Source organism: Aspergillus udagawae, assembly GCF_001078395.1.
Source record: "Aspergillus udagawae IFM 46973 DNA, scaffold_1, whole genome shotgun sequence".
Taxonomy (NCBI): Eukaryota; Fungi; Ascomycota; class Eurotiomycetes; order Eurotiales; family Aspergillaceae; genus Aspergillus; species Aspergillus udagawae.
The window spans coordinates 1,852,641-1,875,334 of NW_025091264.1; the positions used below are offsets into that span (position 1 = coordinate 1,852,641).

Here is a 22,694-nt window from a genome sequence, read left to right on the forward strand (position 1 = left end):
CAAGGTAACGACGAGACACTCCAGAAGTTCTTCAAAGACATCGACAAGGGACCACGTCTCGCACACGTAGTCAAGGTCGAAAAAAGGGATCTCGGTTCAGAAGAAGGGGAAGATCACTTCGCTGTCAGACGAACTTCCGATTCGGTCTTTGAAGCTGCTAAATGATTGAACTCAATATGTTGGTTGACCAGAGTTCCCAGTCTTCGTCTTTCAATTAAATGAAGTTCTCCAATGAGCTGCTTGACTCTGTGCTGAGCGTATTTGAACTCCACCGTGCAATGACTGTGAGAACATAAGAGAGGTATAATTGGATGTAATGGTTGATCGAGTCATGCTCCTGTAGGTCGGGATGACGAGAATACTTCGGCCAACGGGATTCCCTCCAGTTCAAATGCATGGACGGCATTTCGCCCTTCGGCTGGCGTCCACAAACACCTTGACCAATGCGTATATGGAGCGCCTCAAGTGACGCAATGGGTCACCGAGAATATTTAGCAGTCGTAACGGAGGCTCCGAAATCCGAAACACCGAGACGCATTCAAACTTGCGTCCCGATTTTTCTTCGGGCAGTAGGTAGCTCACTGTAACTATCTGAGAATCGGGCGCTGAGTCATTCGCCGTCTGACAATCCCGGCTTGCTCCGAGGTCACATGGCCCGATCCTGTATTTTACGAAGATACGATATCGTATTCAGATGACAGAAACGACATATTGCCAGTATCGGCTTTGAAAGGTCTCTTGCCATAGGGATAATGGGAAGCACGTACAATTTGCTTCTACTTCGTCTCAGGTCTGCTGCTGACGAAGTGGATCCTTGATATTGTTTGAATTTCAATTATCAGTGCTGATCATGGTGTTATCGTTGGTATCAATGGGCGGCTTCCCTGTAACTTCGACGTTCATTCTAGCTCCTATCAAAACTGGAACCCGTCCGCCGGTTCCTCAGGCCCCTCCTCAGGCCCCCCATTAGAGACTTTATCAGTTTCCACCATCCATACCAATACGAATTGCGCTCATCTAAGCCTCGTTGATATTGGTGCGGCCTATCAATTAATGTGCTCAATGATGACTGAAACCATGGAGAATTTCTATGGTGGAAAAATTTTCTTGTTCCATTTCAAGATGAGTGCCCACTGTTTTTGTTGGCTCCGCGTGGCTTCCGGTTTTTGCCATACATAAGGCGTTTGCATGTATTTGGACTGTTAGGTATAAAAGGACGTGACTGTAGAAACCATAAGCTGTAGTTGATATTCAGATATCCAAACACTCAAACATTACGAAGAAATTATCATATTTATTCTCTTCGAGGTTCAGGCATCCTTACCATACCGCCTCACGACTGATAACTACCTTTCCATATGAACTCGATAACGACAACCATGCCCTTACGGGCTACTGCACTCCCCAAAACATATCTCCGGTTTACTATCCGGACCTACGCAAGTGCAGTGGGTGCATCAGGATGCAGTCGCCCCTTGCTAGCAAGCAGCAACCACTTCCAGTCGATCACAAAGCGGCCCATCTCGTCAACGCCGCAGACACAAATCAAAGACTACTTCCCTCCGCCGAAGGCTCCTCACATCAAGGAGGTTGAGACGGCCTGGGTTCATCCTATGTATGTACTCATTGATTGGTATTGACTTTTCACGCGCTCCTGTGCTAATAGTTCCCAGTTACACCGAAAGCCAGATGCGCGCTGTTCAAATAGCCCACCGAGAAACCAGGAACTGGGCCGACTGGGTCGCGCTTGGGACAGTCCGTATGCTCAGATGGGGTATGGACTTGGTGACCGGGTATCGACATCCCAAGCCGGGCCAGGAGCACGACGCCAAATTCAAAATGACCGAGCAGAAGTGGCTTACTCGATTCATTTTCCTCGAGAGCGTGGCTGGCGTGCCAGGCATGGTTGGAGGCATGCTGAGGCATCTGCGGAGCTTGAGACGAATGAAGAGGGACAACGGATGGTGAGTCTCCAAAGTGATCAACTTTTGGCAATTTCATGTTGATGCTAACAATCACCAGGATCGAAACTCTTCTTGAAGAGGCATACAATGAGCGCATGCATTTACTTACCTTCCTCAAGCTTGCTGAGCCAGGATGGTTCATGCGGCTCATGGTTCTCGGAGCACAGGGCGTCTTCTTCAATGGGTTCTTCATTTCATATCTGATCTCCCCGCGCATCTGCCACCGGTTCGTCGGCTACCTTGAAGAAGAAGCCGTCATCACATACACTCGGGCAATCAAAGACATTGAGACAGGGAAGCTGCCCGATTGGGAGAAGTTGGATGCTCCCGAGATCGCCATCCAGTACTGGAACATGCCTGAGGGCCAGCGCAAGATGAAGGATTTGTTGCTGTACGTGCGGGCAGACGAAGCCAAGCACCGCGAGGTCAACCACACACTAGGAAACCTTCAACAAAATGCGGATCCAAATCCCTACGCAGCCAAGTACAAGGATCCCTCCAAGCCTCGTCCGACAAAGGGGATCGAGAATTTGAAGCCGACCGGATGGGAGAGAGACGAAATTATTTGATTCGTCCCTTTCGAATTTCTTTTCTTGCGTCTGTTCCAGCATTAGAAACCTGCATGTGATAGACGGCCTGTCTTTCCATTTCGTGCTTCATTTTGTTACCGAGGAGTCTCAGGGGGGTTCATCGTTCTACTGGTCTGATCCACTGGTGTTTTTCTGTTTTGTTTCTTTTCCAAGGAGCACGGAGTTTAGTGATTCCTAGTCTAGGCTGCCTACAGCGCTTCTCCTCTCTCAACAACGTCCGAGTATCATTTTCGTTGCAATCTTCTCCTCGATCATTCTAGAATCAATACACTTAAGGTGCATGTGCCTTGCGATTATGATCCGCGCCGAACCTCTGGAACGGACGGAAAGCTGTCGAATGCGGGGCAAAAGGCACGGGGCAACACTAGACCTGTTCTGGCAAAGTACCAACAAAGGCACAAGGTTCGGCGGGTGTGCCTGAGAGGATAAGAACAACAGCGGTCGAAGTGAGACACGAGATATCGGACAGAAACCATCGAGAAAAACAGAGAGACAATGGCATTTCCTAGTTGTGAGTAGTGTGCTAGTAATCAGAACACTTGAAATTGGGAGTTGCTATAAATACTCTGAATCGCCATGATAATCGACGTGTTGGCTCTCGGACTATCGACCCGCTCGCCCCTTTAGTGGAAAAAAACCCCCTTTTGAACCTCGAACGATTTACTAAGTGTCGTGTCGATCCGTCACCACGACCGGGCACACTGACCAAGCAATAATAATCTGGCCAACGGCCGATATTAACGTCTGATCTCCAAAAAAATACGGGACCATTACCGCCTTGAGAACAACCTGTCCTCTCCACGTCGTGTGCGATATCGCCCTATCGAACCGAGTCCGATTCGTTTCTATATCGATATTTTCCACCCGAGGGAAGAAATCGGCTATCCAGAATTCAATATTGAGGAAATATGGACGAGACTATTGATTCAGAATCCGTCCTCGCTCCTGTGAGGGCCTTGTCGCCGTCCCCTTCCATCCCAGCAACGCCTGCGATCTCCTCGTGTCCATCCCCTGACCGTACCTTCTCCACCGTTTCGTCCCTCTCAACCTCGTCCGCCACATCCGCCGATGCCAGATCGTCGATTTCTGCCTCTTCGAGACGACATGGATACATCCGACCACAGGGAGCCGAATTCGCCGAGTCGGCTAAGAACCGCGAGAGTGTGATGAGTTTGGGGAGCATTGCCCACCTGCAGTACTATTTCGCCAGAACCGGTCTGCTGGAGGGCAAGGGGGGCCATGCGCGCGAGTGGAAGAAGAAGAAAAAGCCCGAGGAGGAGCCTCGGCTACTGTTGACACCTAATGCCCGGTTCATCGATGATTTGACGGAGAGCCCGACGGAGGAAGACTGTTCGGATATTGGTGAGGAGGATTTGGAAGACGAGATGATGCTCCCGCCGACGGTGAGCACATACAGCGTCAAGACGCATCATATTCCGCCACCGCCGGATGTGCCGGCGCTGCGGAGGGATTTGCTTAATGCCGTGAACAAGGCCGAGAAGAACATCAAGGACCTGGAGTCGCAAAAGGAGCCCCCGCCGGAGATGGTGCCGCCCCGGATCAGTGTTTCTCGAGAAGATGCAGGAATGATTTCCCGGCCAGGCACAGGCAATGGTCCGCCAGGATGGCATGAGATTCAAGGCATGCGCATTCTGGATGCGGCTACTCTTGCCATCCGAGCGGCCAAGGTTTACTATACGGCGCATGAGCGCCCCGAACGCTTGGCTTCAATCAAGCCCGAGCGGGAAATCCGGCAGGAACTGTTTCATGTTCTGGAGGTGTTGAAGCGATGGGCCGCTCGCAATTTTACGGGGGGCCTTCGCGAGGACGAGCGATCGTCAATGATGGACTGGGTGTCAAATGTACGGCAGATGCTCGCCAAAGAGGAGGACCTGGAGGCTTTGGAAGCGAAAGAGCGCGAAGGATGGGACTGGGCGAAGGGCGACTGGAGCGGGAGAGAACGGGAGCGCGAGGAATCGTTCCTGCGCAGCTTGCTAGAATCCGATACACCTTTGCCAACGTGGACGTCCACCGATGACGGTACATTGCCGACACCGATTCTTGAACGACTGCGGGACGGCCGAGACCTCGTCCGCATCCACAACCAGGCGGTCAAGAAGTCGAAGCGACCATTCGGCGAGATAAAGTCGTACCATCAAGACGTTGCCAAGCCATATCGACGTGCAGATAATCTTCGCTTCTGGCTCAAGGCGGCAGAAATCCGATGGGAGACGAAGCTGGAAATGGACGTGATGGGCGTCGTCAACGGTACCAGCGATGAGGCCTGGAGGCAATTCGATACAGCTCTTTTGTCATGGTGCCGGGCGGTCCGGGAAGAATTGATGCGAGACTGGCGCGAGCCACGGACGGCGGTCGCTGCATGTTCCCCGACTACGGACAGCCAGGGAGAAGGCGATCTTGCATGACATGACAGATACTGGCAGTACAGACTGCAGATTACATATACCGGCGCAGTGTTCCTGGGTTGAAAGGGAGGGGCAAGGGGGCCATGGTCTGGAATGAGTGGTTGAGTGGTACCACGTATTGAGTTCTCTGTTTGCTATCCATCATTTAGATACCCCTTACTTGTCGTCTTGAGCTTTTGCATATTTCCGTTTGTGCATACGTACTTGCTATGTTCTACGAGTTTCCAACTGCGGGTTGAAGCATATATCTGCCTATTGGTTGGCCAGCCATTTTAGATTCGAACTGGTTGCACACTTGACTACCATGGCCAGGGTCTCTCCCTCTATAACGCGGCACGTATGAGTTGGGCTGAAATCCAACCACCTTGTTTTACGTCACGGTTGACTACTTGGTTCCACGGTTGAATGGCTTCTCTGGCCGACCAAACTCTGCTCTGTTTATTTACTTCGGTGGGATTGGGTTTTGGACTTTGGTAAGTAGATGGTCGGTAGCAGACATTCGTCTAGTACGTACCATCTTTATCTAGTCCATAGTTATTATACTCAAGTACTCGGTCTGAGAATAATAAAAAAGGAAAATAAGATTACCCTGGTCAGAAGAACACCCAAGGGCAAGATGCCCCCTAACGCAGAGAAAATAGCTAGCTGCAATAATGATTGATGGGCGGCGTACGGCGGGCGATCGACCGTTAAAACGTTGTCATTAGTGAATGCAAGGTGAGCCTAAGGCAGGACATGGCGCGCCTTGTTTTATTTAATTGTATCCGTATTTTACTGTTTGTTGTCTGCTGAAACTATCTACCTATCACCTTTACATCTATGATGTAGTCGCACCGCTCTTTTCCTTCCCCTCCCAATTGATATGTCTCAGACCAGAAACAAAATATTCAAATCATTCTAGACCCTCTGAATCTGAATACCGCTTCAAGAACCAGCTCTATCTCCTTTGCAGGGGGTGTCCGATTTTCTCCCACGACGAAACAGAAAGGGGGACGAAGGGAGGCCACCGCACCGCACAGCAGTAGGACGGTGGACACCTGAACAACTCAGGATTCCCGACAGCACTAGCTCCGTTCACCGCAGCCAAACAATCTACATTCCTCAGCCCACCACCTTCGTCTCTCCAGTATCTACATTCTACAGTAGCGCTCGCGACACCAGGCCAGGGCGGTCGCCTCGTGGATTAGTATCCATGCGTGCCTTATTCTCCAGTTCGACTGCCTCCACTGCTACCAGCCAGCTCGCAGATCCCACACCCAACCCCGATAGCAACAACAGCAACGACCCTTTCGTGTCGCAGGTATCCTCGCCGCCGCCGCCGCCACCTCCTCGTCCTGCCGTATCGGTCTCCTCGCCAGAGAACGAACCCCTACCTCGTCGGATCAAGTCCAAATCATCCCTGCGAAGTATTCGGAGCCTCGGCAGTAGTCACCACGAAGACGAAGGCTACGACAGCCAGGACCAGAGTGGTCTCGATAAAAGTCTTGTCCGGCCCTCGATTCTACGTCGTTTGTCTCCTGGGCTGGCCGCGCGGGTGAAATTGTTGGATGGTAGTAGCAGGGTCTCGACACCATCTCGCAGCCCGGGCAACGTCGGTCGGATTCCGGAGGAACATATCAAGGAGCTTGACAGTCTTCATCAGAATTTGTCTATCAAGGTTGAAAGGAAGGGCCGGTCTTGGAATGCTTTGCAGATAGCTGGCAAGAAGCAAGACACCCAGCAGACTCCTTTCGAAGCGTCGGAGATCCTACAGCACGGTTCGGCCGGGCGATCGGTAACACCAACAGATCCGCAGCCAGCGGCACCAGTCATCGAGAACCCTGGATCGCATACCTCCATACCTCTTGAGAATATTGACACTGAACATTTGCCCGCTGCGGCGGTAGCTTCTCCGCGGGGAGATTCGCAGGAAGACTCGCAGAACGAAGAAGTGGTGGAACAGACCCCAACCATGTCTGCTGTGGAGCAGTCTCAGATGCCGCTGGCAATTGGGTCCGCGACAACATCCGAGGCTCCCGATCAGACGGACTTTGAGAAGTACATTCAGAGTACCAGCGACAACGAAGCGCAATCGCCTCGCCCGTCCCCACCCCCGAAAGATTCTCCTCCATTGTCCGGTTCCTCCTCGAATGTGCAGTCATACTTCAACCCAAAGGGCTTGCAACGCACTGAATCAATATATTCGTTTTCCAGAGCCTCGTTTAGTAATCAACTCTCGCAGCTCACCTCAATCACTCTTCCACAACCCTCGTCATTGGCAGCCAGTATAGCTGGGATCTCAAATGCACCCGCTGCTGTCAAGGCATTGACAGGGGCTGCGGAGCAGATTCAGATATGGATCAGGAAGGCTTCTGATGTGTTGAGTGGCCTGGACGCGGAGGATGATGTGGAGTGGGCCGCAGCCGGCGGACGAGAAGGATTAGAGGGAGTGGACAAAGCCATCACACGGTTCGAAAGCTTAGTTCACGTTTATGTCAACGCTATCGAACAGGTTCAACTTCGGCAAGACATAGGCAATGTCAGCCCGGACAGTCTGAAGACGATTGTCTTTCAAATGGACTCCATTATCCAGAGTTGGGCGCAGATCAAAGCGCGACTGAAGGGCGTCAAGGAGCAGGTAGAATTAGCCATGGAGTGGGAAGAGCTATGGGCTAATGTCCTAGGCGATGTCGGCATGGAAATTGAGAATCTCAGCCGACTGATCTTCGAGATGGAGGAGAAGCGACACTTCACCATGGCGAATGAGCAGGAAGGCACCAGCAACGGGCTTGATATCAATGAACTTGAGACAATCGTTGAGGAGACGCCATCGAATGGCGACATGGCAAGCAAACGCTTCAGCATGGGCCCCATCTTCTCGGAGGCGCCGCCCTTGGGTATGCCGATTATCCAGACACCTCAGGATGATTCCTACTCCAGCCTCATGGCTTTGTTTGCTCGGATGCAGCCATTGAGGGCCTCTCTAGATTTCCTGCCCATGAGATTGTCCATGTTCCAATCACGGGCCGAGCGCATCTTCCCCAGTGCCTGCGAGGAGCTGGAAGACCGGCGAAATCAGCTGGAGAAGAGCTACAAAGTGCTGGAGGCCGATGCGGAGGCTCTGCGGAAGGAGCTCGGCGAGGACCGCTGGATTCTGGTCTTCCGCAACGCTGGAGCACAGGCACACAAGATGTTTGAGTCGGTCGAGAGAAGCATTGCCAAGCTCCAGGAAGGGATCGAGACGGGCGCGCATCTGCATAATCCTGCTGGCTTAACGAAACGGATCGAGAGCTACGAAGCCAAGAAGGTCCATTATGTTTCTGCTATTGAACGGGTGATCTCCATCATCGAAAAGGGTGTCAAGGATCGACTCACGGTGAATGGAGAGATTATGAGGCTTTCGTCAGACATGTCATCCAGGATCGACGCTCTCAAAGCAAGTATCAAGGTGATGGACTTTTCGTTGGACGATCTCAATCTCGCCAGGTCTCAGCACCTGCGGGACTCGATATCCACCATCATCACAATGGACAGCCCCCTTGCGAGCAGTGTTGTCGACACCCCCGGTAGCTCCCCTGCTTCGTCGGTAGTCATGACGCCCGGAAATGGTCTCAAGGGCTCAACCACACCACTGAACCCCTCAAGCAGGCGTGGTAGCTCCGTGGGTAGTTCTGCCACGCGGACCACAATGTCCAAGGTTCGACGATACTCCGGACTCCCGCAGGCGGCCTCGGCTCTGAAATCAGCCATCCCGAAGCCTACGTTCTCGGCTACGTCCCCTAGCAAGAAAGACACGGCCATCACTCCGACGCCGGCGACGCGGAAGGTTTCGCGCCTGCCACCACCGCCTTCACCGCTGAACAACCGTCCACGGTGGACCACCTGCACCAACACCAATGACCTGGAAGTTGGTCACGTCTACAGGTCCAGCACGCCGTTCCGCAAATCCTCTGCTCCGGCTCGTACGTCGCGACCGTCGTCCACTCTGCCGATGCCCAGCCCGCACCGGCGAGACCAGTCTGCCTCTCCTGCTCCTCCGACATCCCGATCCGTCAGCCGTGTTTCTAGCAGACTCGCCTCTCGCAGCCCGGCGCGGGCGGCATCTCCGTCCCCTCACCGTTCCCTTCTCGATCCTCCTCCATACAGCAAGCTTCAGAAGCCGGGCCTAGCTGGCCTGACCAATACCCCTCGCAACCGGCAGAGCTACGCTGGAATGTCGTTCAGCCGCAGTGTCTCACAGACGCACGATTCAGGTATGCTGAGTCCGACAAAGACAACTCGTCCTGGAACGTCGCTTGGCCACTCAGGAACAGGCAACCGACGTGTCAGTCTGCTTCCTCTTCCCAAGCCACGGTCTGGCGGAGATAGTACTGCGGGATCACGCAGCAAGCTCATTGACCGACCACCCTGGCGTTGATTCATCTTCTCGCTCAAACATCTGCAGCCTCTCCTCTTCTTGTTTCATTTTAGGGTCACATACATTTACGGCTCGCTGGTTCTTTGCGGTGTCATATACCAAATTGTTTGAGGACAGACTGGGTTTGCTTGATTCCCCATTCGCATTGTTTTAGCGGCGGATTGTACTATTTGTGCTTAGGGACTTACAGATCATTCTTCGGTGTATGGTTTAATTATTCAATACATTGTGTGATACCTTGCGGGTACATTTGTTCTATTTACATCAAATTCTATACTCTGCATGTGCTTCTATTCCCCCAGCTTCCTTCCAAAGATCAATGCATCCACCAAGTCTTCGCTATTTTCTAACCGTGCAGCCTGTGGCACTCGCCCGATGACTTCAAATCCGAGTCTCTTCCAGATCTTGACCGAGGCGACGTTATTCTCGAACACAAGGTTGAAGACCGAATATTTGTACCCCTATAGATTCTCAATCGGTCTGACGCAACATACACCAACAAGCACTGTGAACCTACCAGCTTGGGAGCATACTCCAGATACGTCTCTCCCATAACTATTCCTACCCCTCGGCCTCTCGCTGCAGTCGTAGTCAGGAATCCCGCATTGCAGACGTGTGAGCACCGGCCTGCTCCGTCAGCACTACAATCAAACCTGTATGCACGGAGTAAATTTACCAGGATAATTCGGCTTAATATAAAACGTCCCCAAACACTCCCTCTTCCAATCCCTCCCCTCCCTAATCTCCTCCTCGTCTCCTGTCAGTGCCACAACCGCAAACGTCCCAAACCAGTACTCGGCGAACTTGTCTTCGCTCATTGGCTCCTCCATGGGATACGTGCACCCGCCCTCGACCTCCGCGCGGAATTCCTCGGCGAGCACCGTCACCAGGGCTGACGGGATGCTCGAGGCGCCGTGCGCAATGGGGTACAGTGTGACGGGTGTTCCATCTTTTAGGAGTCCGCGGCGGGGTCTCAGGGCTGGGGCTTTGTGGAGGGCTGCTGGGGGAAGGGGAATTTTGGAGGAGGGATTCTCCATGATGCTTGTTTTGGCTGGCATTTTGTGGTTGGGTAGGGAATATGGTGTTTATTCTGGAGGGGAATGGCTGGATATACGGAGTATGGGTTGCTCTTTATCTGGCGCAGCCGAAGTATATTTTTCATAGTCAACGTGATTAGTCATTGCTTGTAGATGGTAGGGCGTGAGTTTGCGAGTTGATCATTTATACACAGACTATATGGAGTACTCCGTACTACTGAGAAATTTAGCTGAAGATTGTAAACCGACGCTAATTGAAGGTCAATTGCATGTTGATTAATCATGCTAGTGCTTATGATCCTGTGAGCCAGCTGCATGCATGTGAAATCTTATAACGGAGAACCGCTGAACCAATGTAAGCTAAAAATATATATGTACATCAACGCCGTGAACATGAGAGAAATGCCATCCACCCCATAGCAAGCCATTTTGTGCGATGCATGATAATATACACTGAGGATATATCAGATCCTCATAGGTCGTTACGAACGTCCTCCACCTCAGAACTCGACCGTTGCCGCTAGACCAACCGTCCACCTCTATCCTGCATGCTCTAGCCGATGACATGAAGAAACAGGGTATCATTCATCACTCCTTCCCCTCCCCGTCCGGATTCTTGATCGCTTGCATGAGCTCATACAGCTGTCCGATCTGCTGATCTACAGACACCAAAACAGAGACAATTAGTATACTCCGGACCCGAAATATAGGATTGTAGAGGTAGAACCCACCACTCATCTTCTCCAGCTTCGACTTATCCAGCTTCTCCCCAACCCACGCATCACCCTCCAGCTTCTGCGCATACAGCTGCCACTCCGTCAAGAAGCCGATCTGCCCGTCTTAGCATCATCACTTGACTTTCTGACTTGAGGAAAAAAGGGGAGAACGTACAATATGCAGCGGGTTCTCGATGTCCCTGTGTGCACGGAACTCGCTCTTGACGTAGGAGTCGCCCAGAATGCGCATCTCGGGATCGAGCTTCCGGCGGTGGACGCGGAGGATGCGGCGGTAGAGCTGGAGTGGGGGGAGGAGGGCGAGGGCTTCGCTGAGGCTGGATTTGGAGCCCATTGTTGAGGGCGTGGCCATTAGTAATCTGTGGAAGAGACGCATGGTGTATTTGGCTTGAGGAGTGCTTGAGGGGAAAGGAGCGTGTAGATTGCGAACTGTACGGAGTATCCTGATGATGATGATACTGCCGCGGTTGGAGATGCATCCCGGAAGGCGGCGAGGAGATGGCGAATCATAGTGTCGGCATTCCGCAGCAGTTACCATTGAACCTTTTCCATTGTCATGCAGGTAAGTTTTGCTCGAAGGAAGGACGTGCTTGGAAATGAAGAGCGCTGACTGTGATCAGGTTGTTCATGTTAATTGGGCCCGGGGCTATATTTAAGAGCATTGTAACCTGGCAATCACGCTGCCAATTGACGACTGAAAGCTTCAAAGCTTCACCTTTCGGGCCGATAGCTTCACTATCGATATCGATACTAAACTGCAAGGCTGCATAAAATGCTCCCCACCCCATCCACAGACCATGTCTCCTTCGACACCATCTACGAACCCTCCGAAGACTCGTACCTCTTCCTCGACACGCTCTCTTCCGCGTCCGAATCGGAATGGCTCTCCGAGCGCTTCAATAGCACGAGCACCGCCTCCCCGCTAGTCGTCGAAGTCGGCACGGGCTCTGGCGTCGTCCTCGCCTTCGTCGCCGCCAACTCCCACGAGATCTTCGGCCGCCGCGACATCCTCACCCTCGGCACAGACGTTAACCGCAACGCCTGCGCAGCCACCCGCACAACAGTCCAAACAGCCATCCAAGAGCGGCAAGCAGCCGCAGCCCTGAAATCAGCACATATCGCCTCCGTACTGGGTGATCTCTGCAGCCCGCTGCGCCCGGGCTCCGTCGACGTCCTCCTCTTCAACCCGCCGTATGTGCCGACGGAGGAACTCCCGCGTCTGCCCTTGGTGACGGAGCACGAGGCCGAGGCCGCCGCGGAGCCGCTGTCCAGGTCGGCCAAGTTCGAGCGGGACTCGTATTTCCTGTCGCTGACGTATGCGGGGGGCATGGATGGGATGGAGACGACGAATCGGTTACTTGAGGCGGTTCCGGGCGTGTTGCATCCCGAGCGTGGAGTAGCGTATGTGCTGCTCTGTGCGCAGAACCGGCCGGAGGAGGTCAAGGAGAGGATACGGGGGTGGGGAGGGGGTTGGAAGGCCGAGTCGGTTGGGAATAGTGGGACGCAGGCCGGGTGGGAGAAGTTGGTGATTGTGAGGATATGGAGGGATGTTTCTTAATAATGCGTTATATACCCAATTACGACATGCATACTGGGCCAAGAGCCCTCCAAGATTTTGATTCAATGTCAATTCAATTGATATAGGTACAGGTAGTGAGGTACTGCCGTACCTTCCATGACATGCCGGAACTCTGGCACCGCGATCTATTCGTCTGAACTGTGTCCATTGACTTCGTCGACCAGGTTGGCATCTTTGCCAAATGCCCGGATGAGGACACTTGCTGGTCTTCACGGCCATCTTTGTAAAACTGCTCACAAGAGCACTTCACAGGAAGTCACCCGTATCTGCCCTTGGATCCATGGCCACCACTCTGCTTGCTGGGCCGTCTTCCCCCTCAAACCAAAAAGATCAACGAAACAGTCGTAGATTATTGCTTTTCTTCGCCCATCGTCACAAGAGCATAAGAAGAGAAAAACACGTCACGATATCACCCAAACATATCTCAAACAAGAAAGAAAAACAAGTAAACTCCCGAAGCCATAGACGGAAAAGAACCTAGCCACAGTGCCCGTCTAGAAACCACGACCCCGTCCCCGGCCCCGTCCCCGGCCTCTACCGCCGCCCCGTCCACCACCGCCGCCGCGGCCGCGGCCCCGATCCGTCTCCTTGCGCGCCTTGTTCTTGGGCTTCGGCTGGTCGTCCACGAGCAGGGTATCCAGGGGCAAGCTGTCGGGGAGGATGAAGTACCGGATCGTGGAGCCGCGGATGTTGATCGTATCTAGGGAGACGGGATCGCGGCCCTTGGGTGTCATCTTGACAGTGCGCAGAGAGGTGTTCATCTGAGGAGAGACGGAGGTGATGGTGCCGTGGAGGATTGTGCCTGTTTAATGCAGAGTGATCCGTCAGTCGCGCCGAACTCAAGTCACGGTGTGGCCGTGAACATGGGCTGGAGCCCAATCGCTAGGTCACAAGGAGGACCAACCATTCTTTAGTTCAACCGTCACCGTTTCATTGGCGCATTTCATCAAAAACCTAGGAAAAGCCAAATGTCAGTTCCTCTTCTGGTAGCCAGTGCTGTCGTCGAGACTCCGATTCAACTGCAATGTACTCACCGAACGAGCTTCATGTTGACGGATATTAATGTGCGAACACACGGATTCCTTATAACTGAAAGCTATGGAAAAAGCTGTAGCTGAAATAGACGAGGTAAAATGTAGAGTTGATCAGGAAGAGTGGCAGGTGTCTCCGCCAAGTCTCTTTGCGAATTGATGTCCTAAAAGTGATGGCGGCTCAAAGCTGATCCTGCGAGGAACGGCGAAGCTCGGAGCACGTGACCTCAATATCCTCAAATTGTCCACTAAGCTTTACATTCATTTCTAGATGGCTACGTTTCGAGCAGTCACATACCGCCCAAATACGAAAAGTATGCAGCACTCAATCATATTGATCTCGACTCATCGCTAAATGGTATCTCGTACAAGAAAAAGGCCAGCCAGTCCAACGCCAACGTCCACATTCTCCGAAACAGCCCTACAGAACACCGTGTCGCGCTTTGAATATAGCTATTTTATCATCGTAGAACAAGATCTCTCTGAGCTTGAACGTCGTCCGGGATCGAGTACAGTCAGAGCTGGATTCATCATCGGATGAAATCCCGTAGTCGGACAGCTCGGAGCCCGACTCCAAGACGCTGTCCATCCCATCTTCATCCTCGCTCTCATTCATGTCCGACGCTGGCCACGGTCCGCCCCCTGGAACAAACCCTTCACTGTGGCTATCGTCTGTATCATCTAGGTCGTCTTCCTTGTCGCCGCGCTTGCTCTCGACGATCTCATAGCACTTGGATTGAATTCCAATGTAGCCGATCCCAACCTCGGGTCGGATAGTCACAATATCCAAGATCTGCAACGCCAATTCTTTGGGGCTCCGATGAACGGGATTGGCAATGTGCGGGATGTGAAGAGCACGCAGATGAGGAATGTACGGAAGTCGTTGAAGGAAATAGTGCTAAAAGACTATCAGCGAACTGCTTTGAGCACCACGTGGATTGCAACTTACCCAGTCCTTGGAATTGATCGTCATGGACAGCTCACGCAGCTTTGGCATGCGTCCGCTGGTAATGAACGAGATCATTTTACGTGTCAACATCCACTTGCGCCAACGACTGGTGCCCACCTCAGTTCCGTTGGGCGATCGCTCGGTGCTATCGAGCAAGATCTTTTTCAGACTTAGGCGGTGGGCCCGTATGATATTCCTGTAGATTGCCTCGATATGGACAATAGAGTCATACAGGGGGGCCTCGTGCAGAAAGACGGTTTCCAGTGTGTTACGGGCGATGGCGTCCTTGATGAATAGCAGTAGGTAAGGGGAGACAGAGTCCGTATGAATGTGCTTTATCTTTAGAGGATACTCAGACTGAGAAGCCTGATCATCCTGAATCTTCGTATAATTTGAAGTATTTCGAAAAGCCGAAGGGGCATATTGTCGGCGGAGCGCCCTCCAAAGCTTTTCATGCCCGTCACACCGAAGAATAGTCAATGTGGTGACTCGTGTCCAGTCAATGACTTGTAGAAGCACAGGAATGCATAGGAAAATGCGCTCCAATTCAAAAATCTCTAGACTCAGAATTCGGTCAGATCCCGTTCCTGGACTGTAGCAAGATGCCGAGGGCATCTTGTCCGACGTCTCAGAGACAGCCTGTACTGTAGTTGATGCAGCGACTTTATTCCCCGCTAGACGATTCGGTGATTGGGACTCAGAACTAGTACTATCACCATCAGAGATTGTTTCAATCAACTCGTTGTGCGACATGACTTGCTCCCCGCTAGAAAAGGGTGCCTCCTGCTCATTCCCTTTCTTAATCGGGGAAGGTTGTACAGGAAACTTCCCGTGACCGAGATAAACTTGCCACTTTCCTGAGAGAATTTCCAGCACACCACCGGGCTTAGGCCAGTTATGTGGGCCCTCGTCGGACGCATCCCCCTGTGCAGAAACGGTGCTTCGAGGTTTCAGCCAATCGCACTGGTATACTCTCGAGGATATACCGATTCGCAGCTCAGTCAGACGATCTCGAGAGCGATCGATGAGCACGGCCATTTCTTCAAGATAAGATGGCTCATCGATGTCGAGCACACTGAGGCTTTTCAGAGGCGGCAGTATCGATAGAGAAGGATATTCAACATGCGAGTATCGGACCAGAGGTGACATTGAGGCGGAAGGAAGCAAACCTGACGGGGGGCGCATTGCATTCTCAGTGTTATCATGCCAGCGAACCCAGACGCGTTCCAGGCGGCAGTCACGCCCAGGGCGGTTAGCCAAGGACGAAAGGGCCATCCACACATCTCTCAGGACACCCGTCGGCATATCCCAGATAAACGTTTCCAAATTCACCATGCGAGCCACGGCCAGGGCAACAAGTGTCCCGAGCATCTTGCCTGTCTCTTTGGTCACAGCGTATTCCTGGACCCATGCCAACGGGCCATTTCCCACCGAGAACTTCCGAGTGTATTGAGCATAATAATTCCCCCGCCGCATATGCCGCATTGTACTCTGTTGTGTTGGTGCCTGCACAGATTTCCTCATAGTAATTGTTTCAGGTCTACTGGGCATCTGTCCATGCCGACCGTCGCAACCGCAATGCTGACAAGGCGAATGGCCTGCGGACGGAGTCTCGTGGAACATGTCTTCTCCCATCACCAGCGTTGCGAGGCCGTATGAGAGAGCGTCAACTCCAGCAGGATGATCCGAAGACGATAGAGTGTCGGGCCATACGATATCGAATCGAGAGTACATTTGGGGAATCGCCAAAGCATGGAGGGCAGAACACGTCAGAGCGAGAGATGTTAGATCGTTCGTGTGAGTCACCTGTAGAGTGTAGGAGGTTTTGATCAATACGGGACTAAGAGACAATGATCAACCGGGTCGAAGGCTGCAGTGATCAGGACCCAACTGATCAAAGCTAGCTTACCTCTTTTATGATGTCCTGGAGGACATCCATGGGCAAATCCAGTAAATGAAGCGGCTTCTTCGTGGTTGCCGCCGAAACCTCCCTAGTAGAACGCTTCGCCGTCCTAACGGCATTTCCATCATCATTGACGTTCTCCGATGTCGCTTGTCCCAAGGTAACAACTTGTGCAAGATTGTCAGCTAGCGACATGATGGCTTCGCAAGACTCATCCTTTCCCTGGGAGTGATACCCCGGTTGTTCTGCAGTTAGGGGATCGGGTATGAGGGCTGCTTCGTCTGACGGCTGTTCTATATCCTTATCCATTTTTATCTAGTGAGCACTGCTCAGGCTCGTGGTAGTAACCCGCGAACGTTCGCTTGCGCTGATATAGATGGAGCATCCACCAGGCAGAAACCAGAAGTCCTGGAGTAACAAATAAGGCTTTGGCGGGAACCCGCAGGGTAAAGGGACCGTCGGACAACACGGGATCGATCGACCAGCCGCAGGGACTGGTGGCAGGTTGGTAGGGTAGTAGTGCGTTCGTTGTCAAGTTTCACTTGTTGGATAGGGGAGGAGACTGGAAAGGTCTCCCCACAAACAGAGAAGTGATGCGTTCCACATAAGGTTGCAAAGGAAGCTGTTCAAGTGGATGAATAGCTGAAGAGCTAGGTTGTTTGGATGACGTGGAGTGGGACCAGGTGTACCATGAGTGTTGCTAAGGCACTAGGGCTGCCCCAGTCGTGACTTAGTGGGCCTTAGGCTTTACCCCGGACCTGCACGTGACGGTGCTACCCTTCACAACGAAGAATAATCACCCTGGTAATCCTATAACGTAATCGGTAAGCGAGCGGCGCGTGTAGGCGAGCGGCGCACCTCTGTATGCCATATAAAATGACACTTTTTAAGGCTACAATATCTTGAACAACGCAAAAGTTTAGAACAAGCTAGTAGATACTGTTAGCTTTTGTGCGCGTCTGAGTAGACTATTATTTTTTTCAGACTTTTTTTCAGTTGTTTTAATCKATAGTTACTGAGGAATTATAAAATACAAAAGATACCACTCCATTACATATTACCAAGAGGAATAACTATATTTAAGACAGCGCTTCTTTGCATACTTAAATTGCACTACTTATTTACTACGTATATGGAATTATATGCTCTCTTGATGTTTTGTTGTTGAGATATCGAGGCCTCAAAAAGTGTCATTTTCTATGGAATACAGAGGTGCGCCGCTCGCCTACATGCGCCGCTCGCTTACCGATTACGTTAACGTATTTCCCAGGCGAGCGGTCCACCCGGGCGAGCGGCCCATCTCTGTATTCCATATAAAATGGCAGCCTTCAAGGCTTTGAAATCCCAATCATGCTTATATATGCTATTTATGTAAGTAAGATATTCAGAGTATATATAGTCTAGAGCATATGAATACTCTTTCACAAGGCCTTAAAATACTATTTCTCTCTCTGAATGTCTAAGAAGCTAAATTTACCAAAAATGCAGGTGTAATTTATGTTACCTTAAGTATATACATATACTAGGAGGCTGTGGCTTATAAATATGATTCTATATGTCTATACTATACTCATACCTAAACTTGGACCCCGTAGATGCTTGGTTGTTGAGATATTAAAGCCTTGAAGGGTGCCATTTTATATGGAATACAGAGATGGGCCGTTCGCCTGGGAAATACGTTATGCTAATGGACACGTACTAACGAAAGAAGGCTTTCCAGATCCGTGCTTCCATCAGATGCCGGGCGTCTAATGTCGTCCCATTTACGCAGAAGTTCATCGATCTTCTCCCCCTGCCCCGACGCCTGAAGAATCTCGGCGATCGCCGCATGCGTCTCAAGGAGGACTTTACTGGGCAATTCTGAGGCGCTGTGCATGGTGAAGGTTATGGGCTTCTCATAGTATTGGTCAAAGAATCTCTGATGCCGTGGGTACACCTTGATCCTATATGTATTCTCTGTGTCCTGGTCAAGTAAGCATATAATAATTTTATGATTTGGAGAAACACATACGGTTGGTCTGAAGGCAATTTGAAAACTGCCAAAATCTTGATGGATTGACATGGCCATCGTCATCACATTTGCCGGGGTACTGACTGTAGTTGGCTTGATGATGTCCTTGATGCTGGGAAATAAAAGGTACAATGTTTCCCAGCATTGTGCGATTTCTTTCGCCTAAAGCACTTACTTAGAAAGTCTTTAACTGTACTTGGGATAGAAACTAACCTTCCGTTCATTGTCCCAGTGTCCCATAGAAAATGGGATTATATGCGCGAGCTGAGTATGGATTGTCATCTCGCCTTGAATTTTAAAAATAGAGTCTGCTACAGGATCCCAAATCTTAGTGACAACACATTGATAGTTGTCACGCTGAAAGCAGGTTTTCTTGAGCCATTCCTGATCATTTCCTGACAAGGGCAACGGGGTGACTTGTGGCGTCTTCCCACCTTGTGCCTTCACTGTTAGACAGAAGAAAATATTAGCCACACTATACTAGACACGAGGACACTGCATAGTATAATATGGAATAAAGATACATACTTGGGATGAGGACAGCAGTTCTGAGATGATGAGCCAGATTAGAAATATTGTGATCATCACTGATATTGATGAACTTCATGATGACTTTTCTGCTCTCGAATGGCAGATTGTCAATAAAGCTCTTGAGTATTTTAACTGTCTCATCTTTTCTATCTTGAGGCTTATACTGTGTGAGCTTCTCAATTGATGTTCTTTCATCAGAAACAGCGTCTCCTGATTTTGGAGACTCTGAGAGCTGCCTTAAAGTGGACATAACAGGATCTTCAAAGTCCAAAATGGCTGAAGAGATAGAACCGTCAGAATCAGCAGGTCAACATTCGCCATTGTCAAGCTCAAGATTGTATGATCGACAGAACGTGTCTATTCAAGATGATATGAAGAAAAACTATATTGTTGTTACAGGGAGAGGATTTCCACAGCAGTTGTAGCGACTGCTCAAGTCGAGGAGGGAGGAAGAGAATTTTTAGAAACACAACTGAGAGGAGAATGGCATCATAAATCATTCATAGTTCGAAGTATGACTTGGTGTAGACGTCAATACCTGAAGACCCTATTGCGGTAAAGCAACAAGCTGAGAATTTAACTCTAAGAGGGATAACTGACAAATTAAAGCAAACAAATACAACTCAAAACAAAAAGAACGATTGGAATCTAGTCATCCCGAGTATCATTTACTCTCCTATGGTTCCGAAGATACGACATTACAGACTCTGCCAACAAAGCCCCCAAGCCCTAAAGGTGGTGCGGAGCCTTGCGCAGGCGACAACGCTGTAGAAGTGCCAGGTACGACAAGCACACGAGAGCCGGCTTCCACCCATTCAACCGACGTAACAAACGAAAATGAGATTTTGACATCCCCCTGAGTTGTATTCTTGGCCGAATTGACCACATTATTCACTTCTGATGCATGACCCTTCCCACGATCAACAACATCGCTGTCAAAGCTGAAGAAGTCCGGTTCCGTAGGCGATGGGGGAGAAGAGATAATCTCATCCTCCGCAAGAGTAACACAAGTCACCTTCACCGTAGCGCGGATATTGGAAACATAGGCAATAGCGTTGCCACCTAGCAGTAGAGGCGGAGACACGGACGACGTGAACTCGCTGGTGGGGAAGCTAGCAACAAATCCGGTGTGGAAAAGCGAAGGTTTTGCGGGCGAGCCGCTGGGGGCAATGTCGGCTAGGATAGCCCCTTTTCGTACCTTTCCCAAACGCGGGGTTTGCTCGTTTTGGGTTGGAAGGAGCTCAATACCGATCGTGCCGACTTGATCTTGAATGAGAGTTCGCACCGGTAACCGGAGGTTCCGAACACTGACGACTCGCACACGTTGCCAGATTGCTTGAGCGGGGAAAGTCGCTTTCCCGGACAAGAATCCTTGTGAAAAAGACGTAGAAAACTCCTCAGATGGCGGTCTGCTTCGCCCCGATTGACTTCTTGGTGCTGACAAGAGATTCTCGGGCTCGGCCTGTGGATTGGCCAGTAGCGGTCCAACCAAGAGTTCGTCTCCAACCGAGATTGACCCGTAACGAACCAATCCACATAGAACAACGCCCTGATTTTCCCTTGCGTTCTGCTCCATCGACGTAGAGTAGACTTTGGATGGGGGAATGGTAAACACTTCATCGATGTCGAACAAATTTGCGGGAATATGCATATCTGACAGTGTCTCGCCTAGGACGGTGCTCCTTAAGGACGGCCTTTGAGGGATAGGAAGATATCGAAGAAAAGCATGCAACTTCCCTACACCTGTACCGCTGACAGCGCTCGTCAGAACGATCGGAACTGTTGATGACCAGTCATTATTCGCTGCATCAATGACTTTCCTGACTTCATCTGCATCAGTCCGGCAGATGTGTTGGAGGTCCACGTCCTGTTCACCGGTAGCGGATTGCACAGGCAACATAGCAGGTTTTTTGCCCGCCAGTTTCAGCGCTGACAAGACTTTCGTGAGATTGCCCCGCAGGCCTGCTCGAGATGCAACATCCAGCTTGGTGATAACTACCACGGTGGGTATCCCCAACTTGATGCACAGATCCAAGTGTGACAGAGCGAGATTGATTTCTGCCATCTGTTCTGCAGCGCCACCAACAGGTTCCGGGACCATTTCTTCGTCACAGTTGGCCGGGATACAGAGCAACACGTAGTGAGGTGCCCAACTGATCAATCCTCTCAAAGTAGACTTGAGGTAGCGTACAGAGCCAGGGAGATCTGACACAAATGCCAGACGACTATCCTTCGCCGTGGCATGGATGTCGTCCCAAGCTGCAACATTTCCGGACGCATAGTTGATCACCTCAACGGGATCATTAGTTGACTCTCCATTCGCATAGCCTACAAGTTCCTGGGCAACAGAGCTAGTGATCCCGGACGAGATCTCGTGGCGGTGTTTGAGAAGGCTCAATCGACTTGCCCCTCGACCATTGTCGAGTATTGATGATGTCAGAGTACCCAACAGAGACGACTTGCCGGCTGCAGTCGGGCCAGTAATTGAGATCCGAATCTGTTCGGTCGTAGAATGGTTGTCCTCGCGGATAGAGCTCGTTTGGGTATCGCACGAGGTAGTCTGCCCATCGAATCCGTCACGGTGCGATATTAAGCCGTAGTACTCCAAATCGGGACTGACCAGGGCTTCAGCGACCCAGAGGCTTTCTGTGTGGACTTTGCCAGTATGGGCTGCTTCAGCACTTGTGTCTTCCGGCCATTCGGCCCATTCGCATTTGCCGACGATGACTCTGCGAAGAATCTCGACCCTGCAACCCAAACTAGCCGCCATGACCTGCAGATTGGTCAAGCTCTCGTCCAACTCATCTTGCGTTAGTCCAACGAAGGTCCCATCGTCAGCCACGCCAATCTCATACAAAGCCCCCTGACTCTCCTCCAAGCCAGGAATTAAACGAGCCGGTTTCTGCGGGGTACCAAGCTGAGGAGTTGCCTCCGGAAGAACGGGCAACACAAGGTTGGCAGTTGTAGACGAATGGAACGGTGACGACTGTTGCAGACGCCACAAAAGTTGAGTCGTTAACTGCTGCAGGCGCTGCTGGCGGCTCTGCGTTGAGCGAACCTGAGCCGATCTCAAGTTCGACTCGTAGCTGGACGGTGTCGGTCCTGAGGCGGACAAGCTTGCGCGAGAATGATACGAACCGCCAACCACATGACCAGTCGTCATGGAATTGTAGAGGCGACGGGACCGCAAAAGTAGATGCAGCTTGTACTCAGTGGGTCCCTCTTGCGGTTCGGGCTCCAGTTTCGTGATCCCATAGTCAGACAGAAAGTCTGGATCCACACGGTCCAATTCCGTGCCAGAACGCGTCCGGATCGCCAGGCCACGATTCCCACTCGCCGTAAGCTGGGGAGTAGACGACCCCGACGTCGACCAAGGCGAGGAAACCCTTGGAGGGTCCGGGTCATAGGTGAAAATAGATGCCATGATTCACACACTTGTTTTGATCCGCGTTGAGTGACCAAACCAAGAAAAGAGGTAACAGTCTCCGAAATGTTTGGCCTTGAACAACACAAAAAAAGGAGCCTTATATTCGTATCAGTCGA

The 22,694-nt window shown here is 51.3% G+C and overlaps 10 protein-coding genes across 10 annotated transcripts; 4 read left to right on the top strand and 6 right to left on the bottom strand.

Moving 5' to 3' along the window:
* Positions 1-1,379: 1,379 nt before the first annotated feature.
* Positions 1,380-2,533, top strand: Aud_000614 (alternative oxidase; the record flags this gene model as incomplete). Its single annotated transcript, XM_043286121.1, has 3 exons — positions 1,380-1,615; positions 1,674-1,964; positions 2,023-2,533. 3 exons carry the CDS (start codon positions 1,380-1,382, stop codon positions 2,531-2,533), a joined length of 1,038 nt encoding a protein of 345 aa, XP_043142056.1.
* Positions 2,534-3,462: 929 nt separating this feature from the next.
* Positions 3,463-4,980, top strand: Aud_000615 (uncharacterized protein; the record flags this gene model as incomplete). Its single annotated transcript, XM_043286122.1, has 1 exon — positions 3,463-4,980. The coding sequence occupies one exon, from the start codon at positions 3,463-3,465 to the stop codon at positions 4,978-4,980; it is 1,518 nt and encodes a 505-aa protein (XP_043142057.1).
* Positions 4,981-6,172: 1,192 nt separating this feature from the next.
* On the top strand, positions 6,173-9,376 carry Aud_000616 (KAR9 family protein; the record flags this gene model as incomplete). Its single annotated transcript, XM_043286123.1, has 1 exon — positions 6,173-9,376. One exon carries the CDS (start codon positions 6,173-6,175, stop codon positions 9,374-9,376), a length of 3,204 nt encoding a protein of 1,067 aa, XP_043142058.1.
* Positions 9,377-9,666: 290 nt separating this feature from the next.
* Aud_000617 (GNAT family N-acetyltransferase) lies at positions 9,667-10,434 on the bottom strand (the record flags this gene model as incomplete). Its single annotated transcript, XM_043286124.1, has 3 exons — positions 9,667-9,837; positions 9,894-10,003; positions 10,053-10,434. 3 exons carry the CDS (start codon positions 10,432-10,434, stop codon positions 9,667-9,669), a joined length of 663 nt encoding a protein of 220 aa, XP_043142059.1.
* A 567-nt stretch (positions 10,435-11,001) lies between these two features.
* Aud_000618 (succinate dehydrogenase assembly factor 3) lies at positions 11,002-11,523 on the bottom strand (the record flags this gene model as incomplete). Its single annotated transcript, XM_043286125.1, has 3 exons — positions 11,002-11,072; positions 11,145-11,244; positions 11,305-11,523. The coding sequence occupies 3 exons, from the start codon at positions 11,521-11,523 to the stop codon at positions 11,002-11,004; spliced, it is 390 nt and encodes a 129-aa protein (XP_043142060.1).
* A 396-nt stretch (positions 11,524-11,919) lies between these two features.
* Aud_000619 (S-adenosylmethionine-dependent methyltransferase) lies at positions 11,920-12,705 on the top strand (the record flags this gene model as incomplete). Its single annotated transcript, XM_043286126.1, has 1 exon — positions 11,920-12,705. One exon carries the CDS (start codon positions 11,920-11,922, stop codon positions 12,703-12,705), a length of 786 nt encoding a protein of 261 aa, XP_043142061.1.
* A 515-nt stretch (positions 12,706-13,220) lies between these two features.
* Positions 13,221-13,774, bottom strand: Aud_000620 (mRNA splicing protein SMD1; the record flags this gene model as incomplete). The annotated part of the gene is made up of 3 exons (XM_043286127.1): positions 13,221-13,528; positions 13,631-13,680; positions 13,761-13,774. 3 exons carry the CDS (start codon positions 13,772-13,774, stop codon positions 13,221-13,223), a joined length of 372 nt encoding a protein of 123 aa, XP_043142062.1.
* A 404-nt stretch (positions 13,775-14,178) lies between these two features.
* Aud_000621 (uncharacterized protein) lies at positions 14,179-16,918 on the bottom strand (the record flags this gene model as incomplete). The annotated part of the gene is made up of 3 exons (XM_043286128.1): positions 14,179-14,655; positions 14,707-16,512; positions 16,616-16,918. 3 exons carry the CDS (start codon positions 16,916-16,918, stop codon positions 14,179-14,181), a joined length of 2,586 nt encoding a protein of 861 aa, XP_043142063.1.
* A 1,375-nt stretch (positions 16,919-18,293) lies between these two features.
* Aud_000622 (HNH endonuclease signature motif containing protein) lies at positions 18,294-18,902 on the bottom strand (the record flags this gene model as incomplete). The annotated part of the gene is made up of 3 exons (XM_043286129.1): positions 18,294-18,572; positions 18,621-18,782; positions 18,834-18,902. 3 exons carry the CDS (start codon positions 18,900-18,902, stop codon positions 18,294-18,296), a joined length of 510 nt encoding a protein of 169 aa, XP_043142064.1.
* A 925-nt stretch (positions 18,903-19,827) lies between these two features.
* On the bottom strand, positions 19,828-22,575 carry Aud_000623 (uncharacterized protein; the record flags this gene model as incomplete). Its single annotated transcript, XM_043286130.1, has 1 exon — positions 19,828-22,575. The coding sequence occupies one exon, from the start codon at positions 22,573-22,575 to the stop codon at positions 19,828-19,830; it is 2,748 nt and encodes a 915-aa protein (XP_043142065.1).
* Positions 22,576-22,694: the final 119 nt, after the last annotated feature.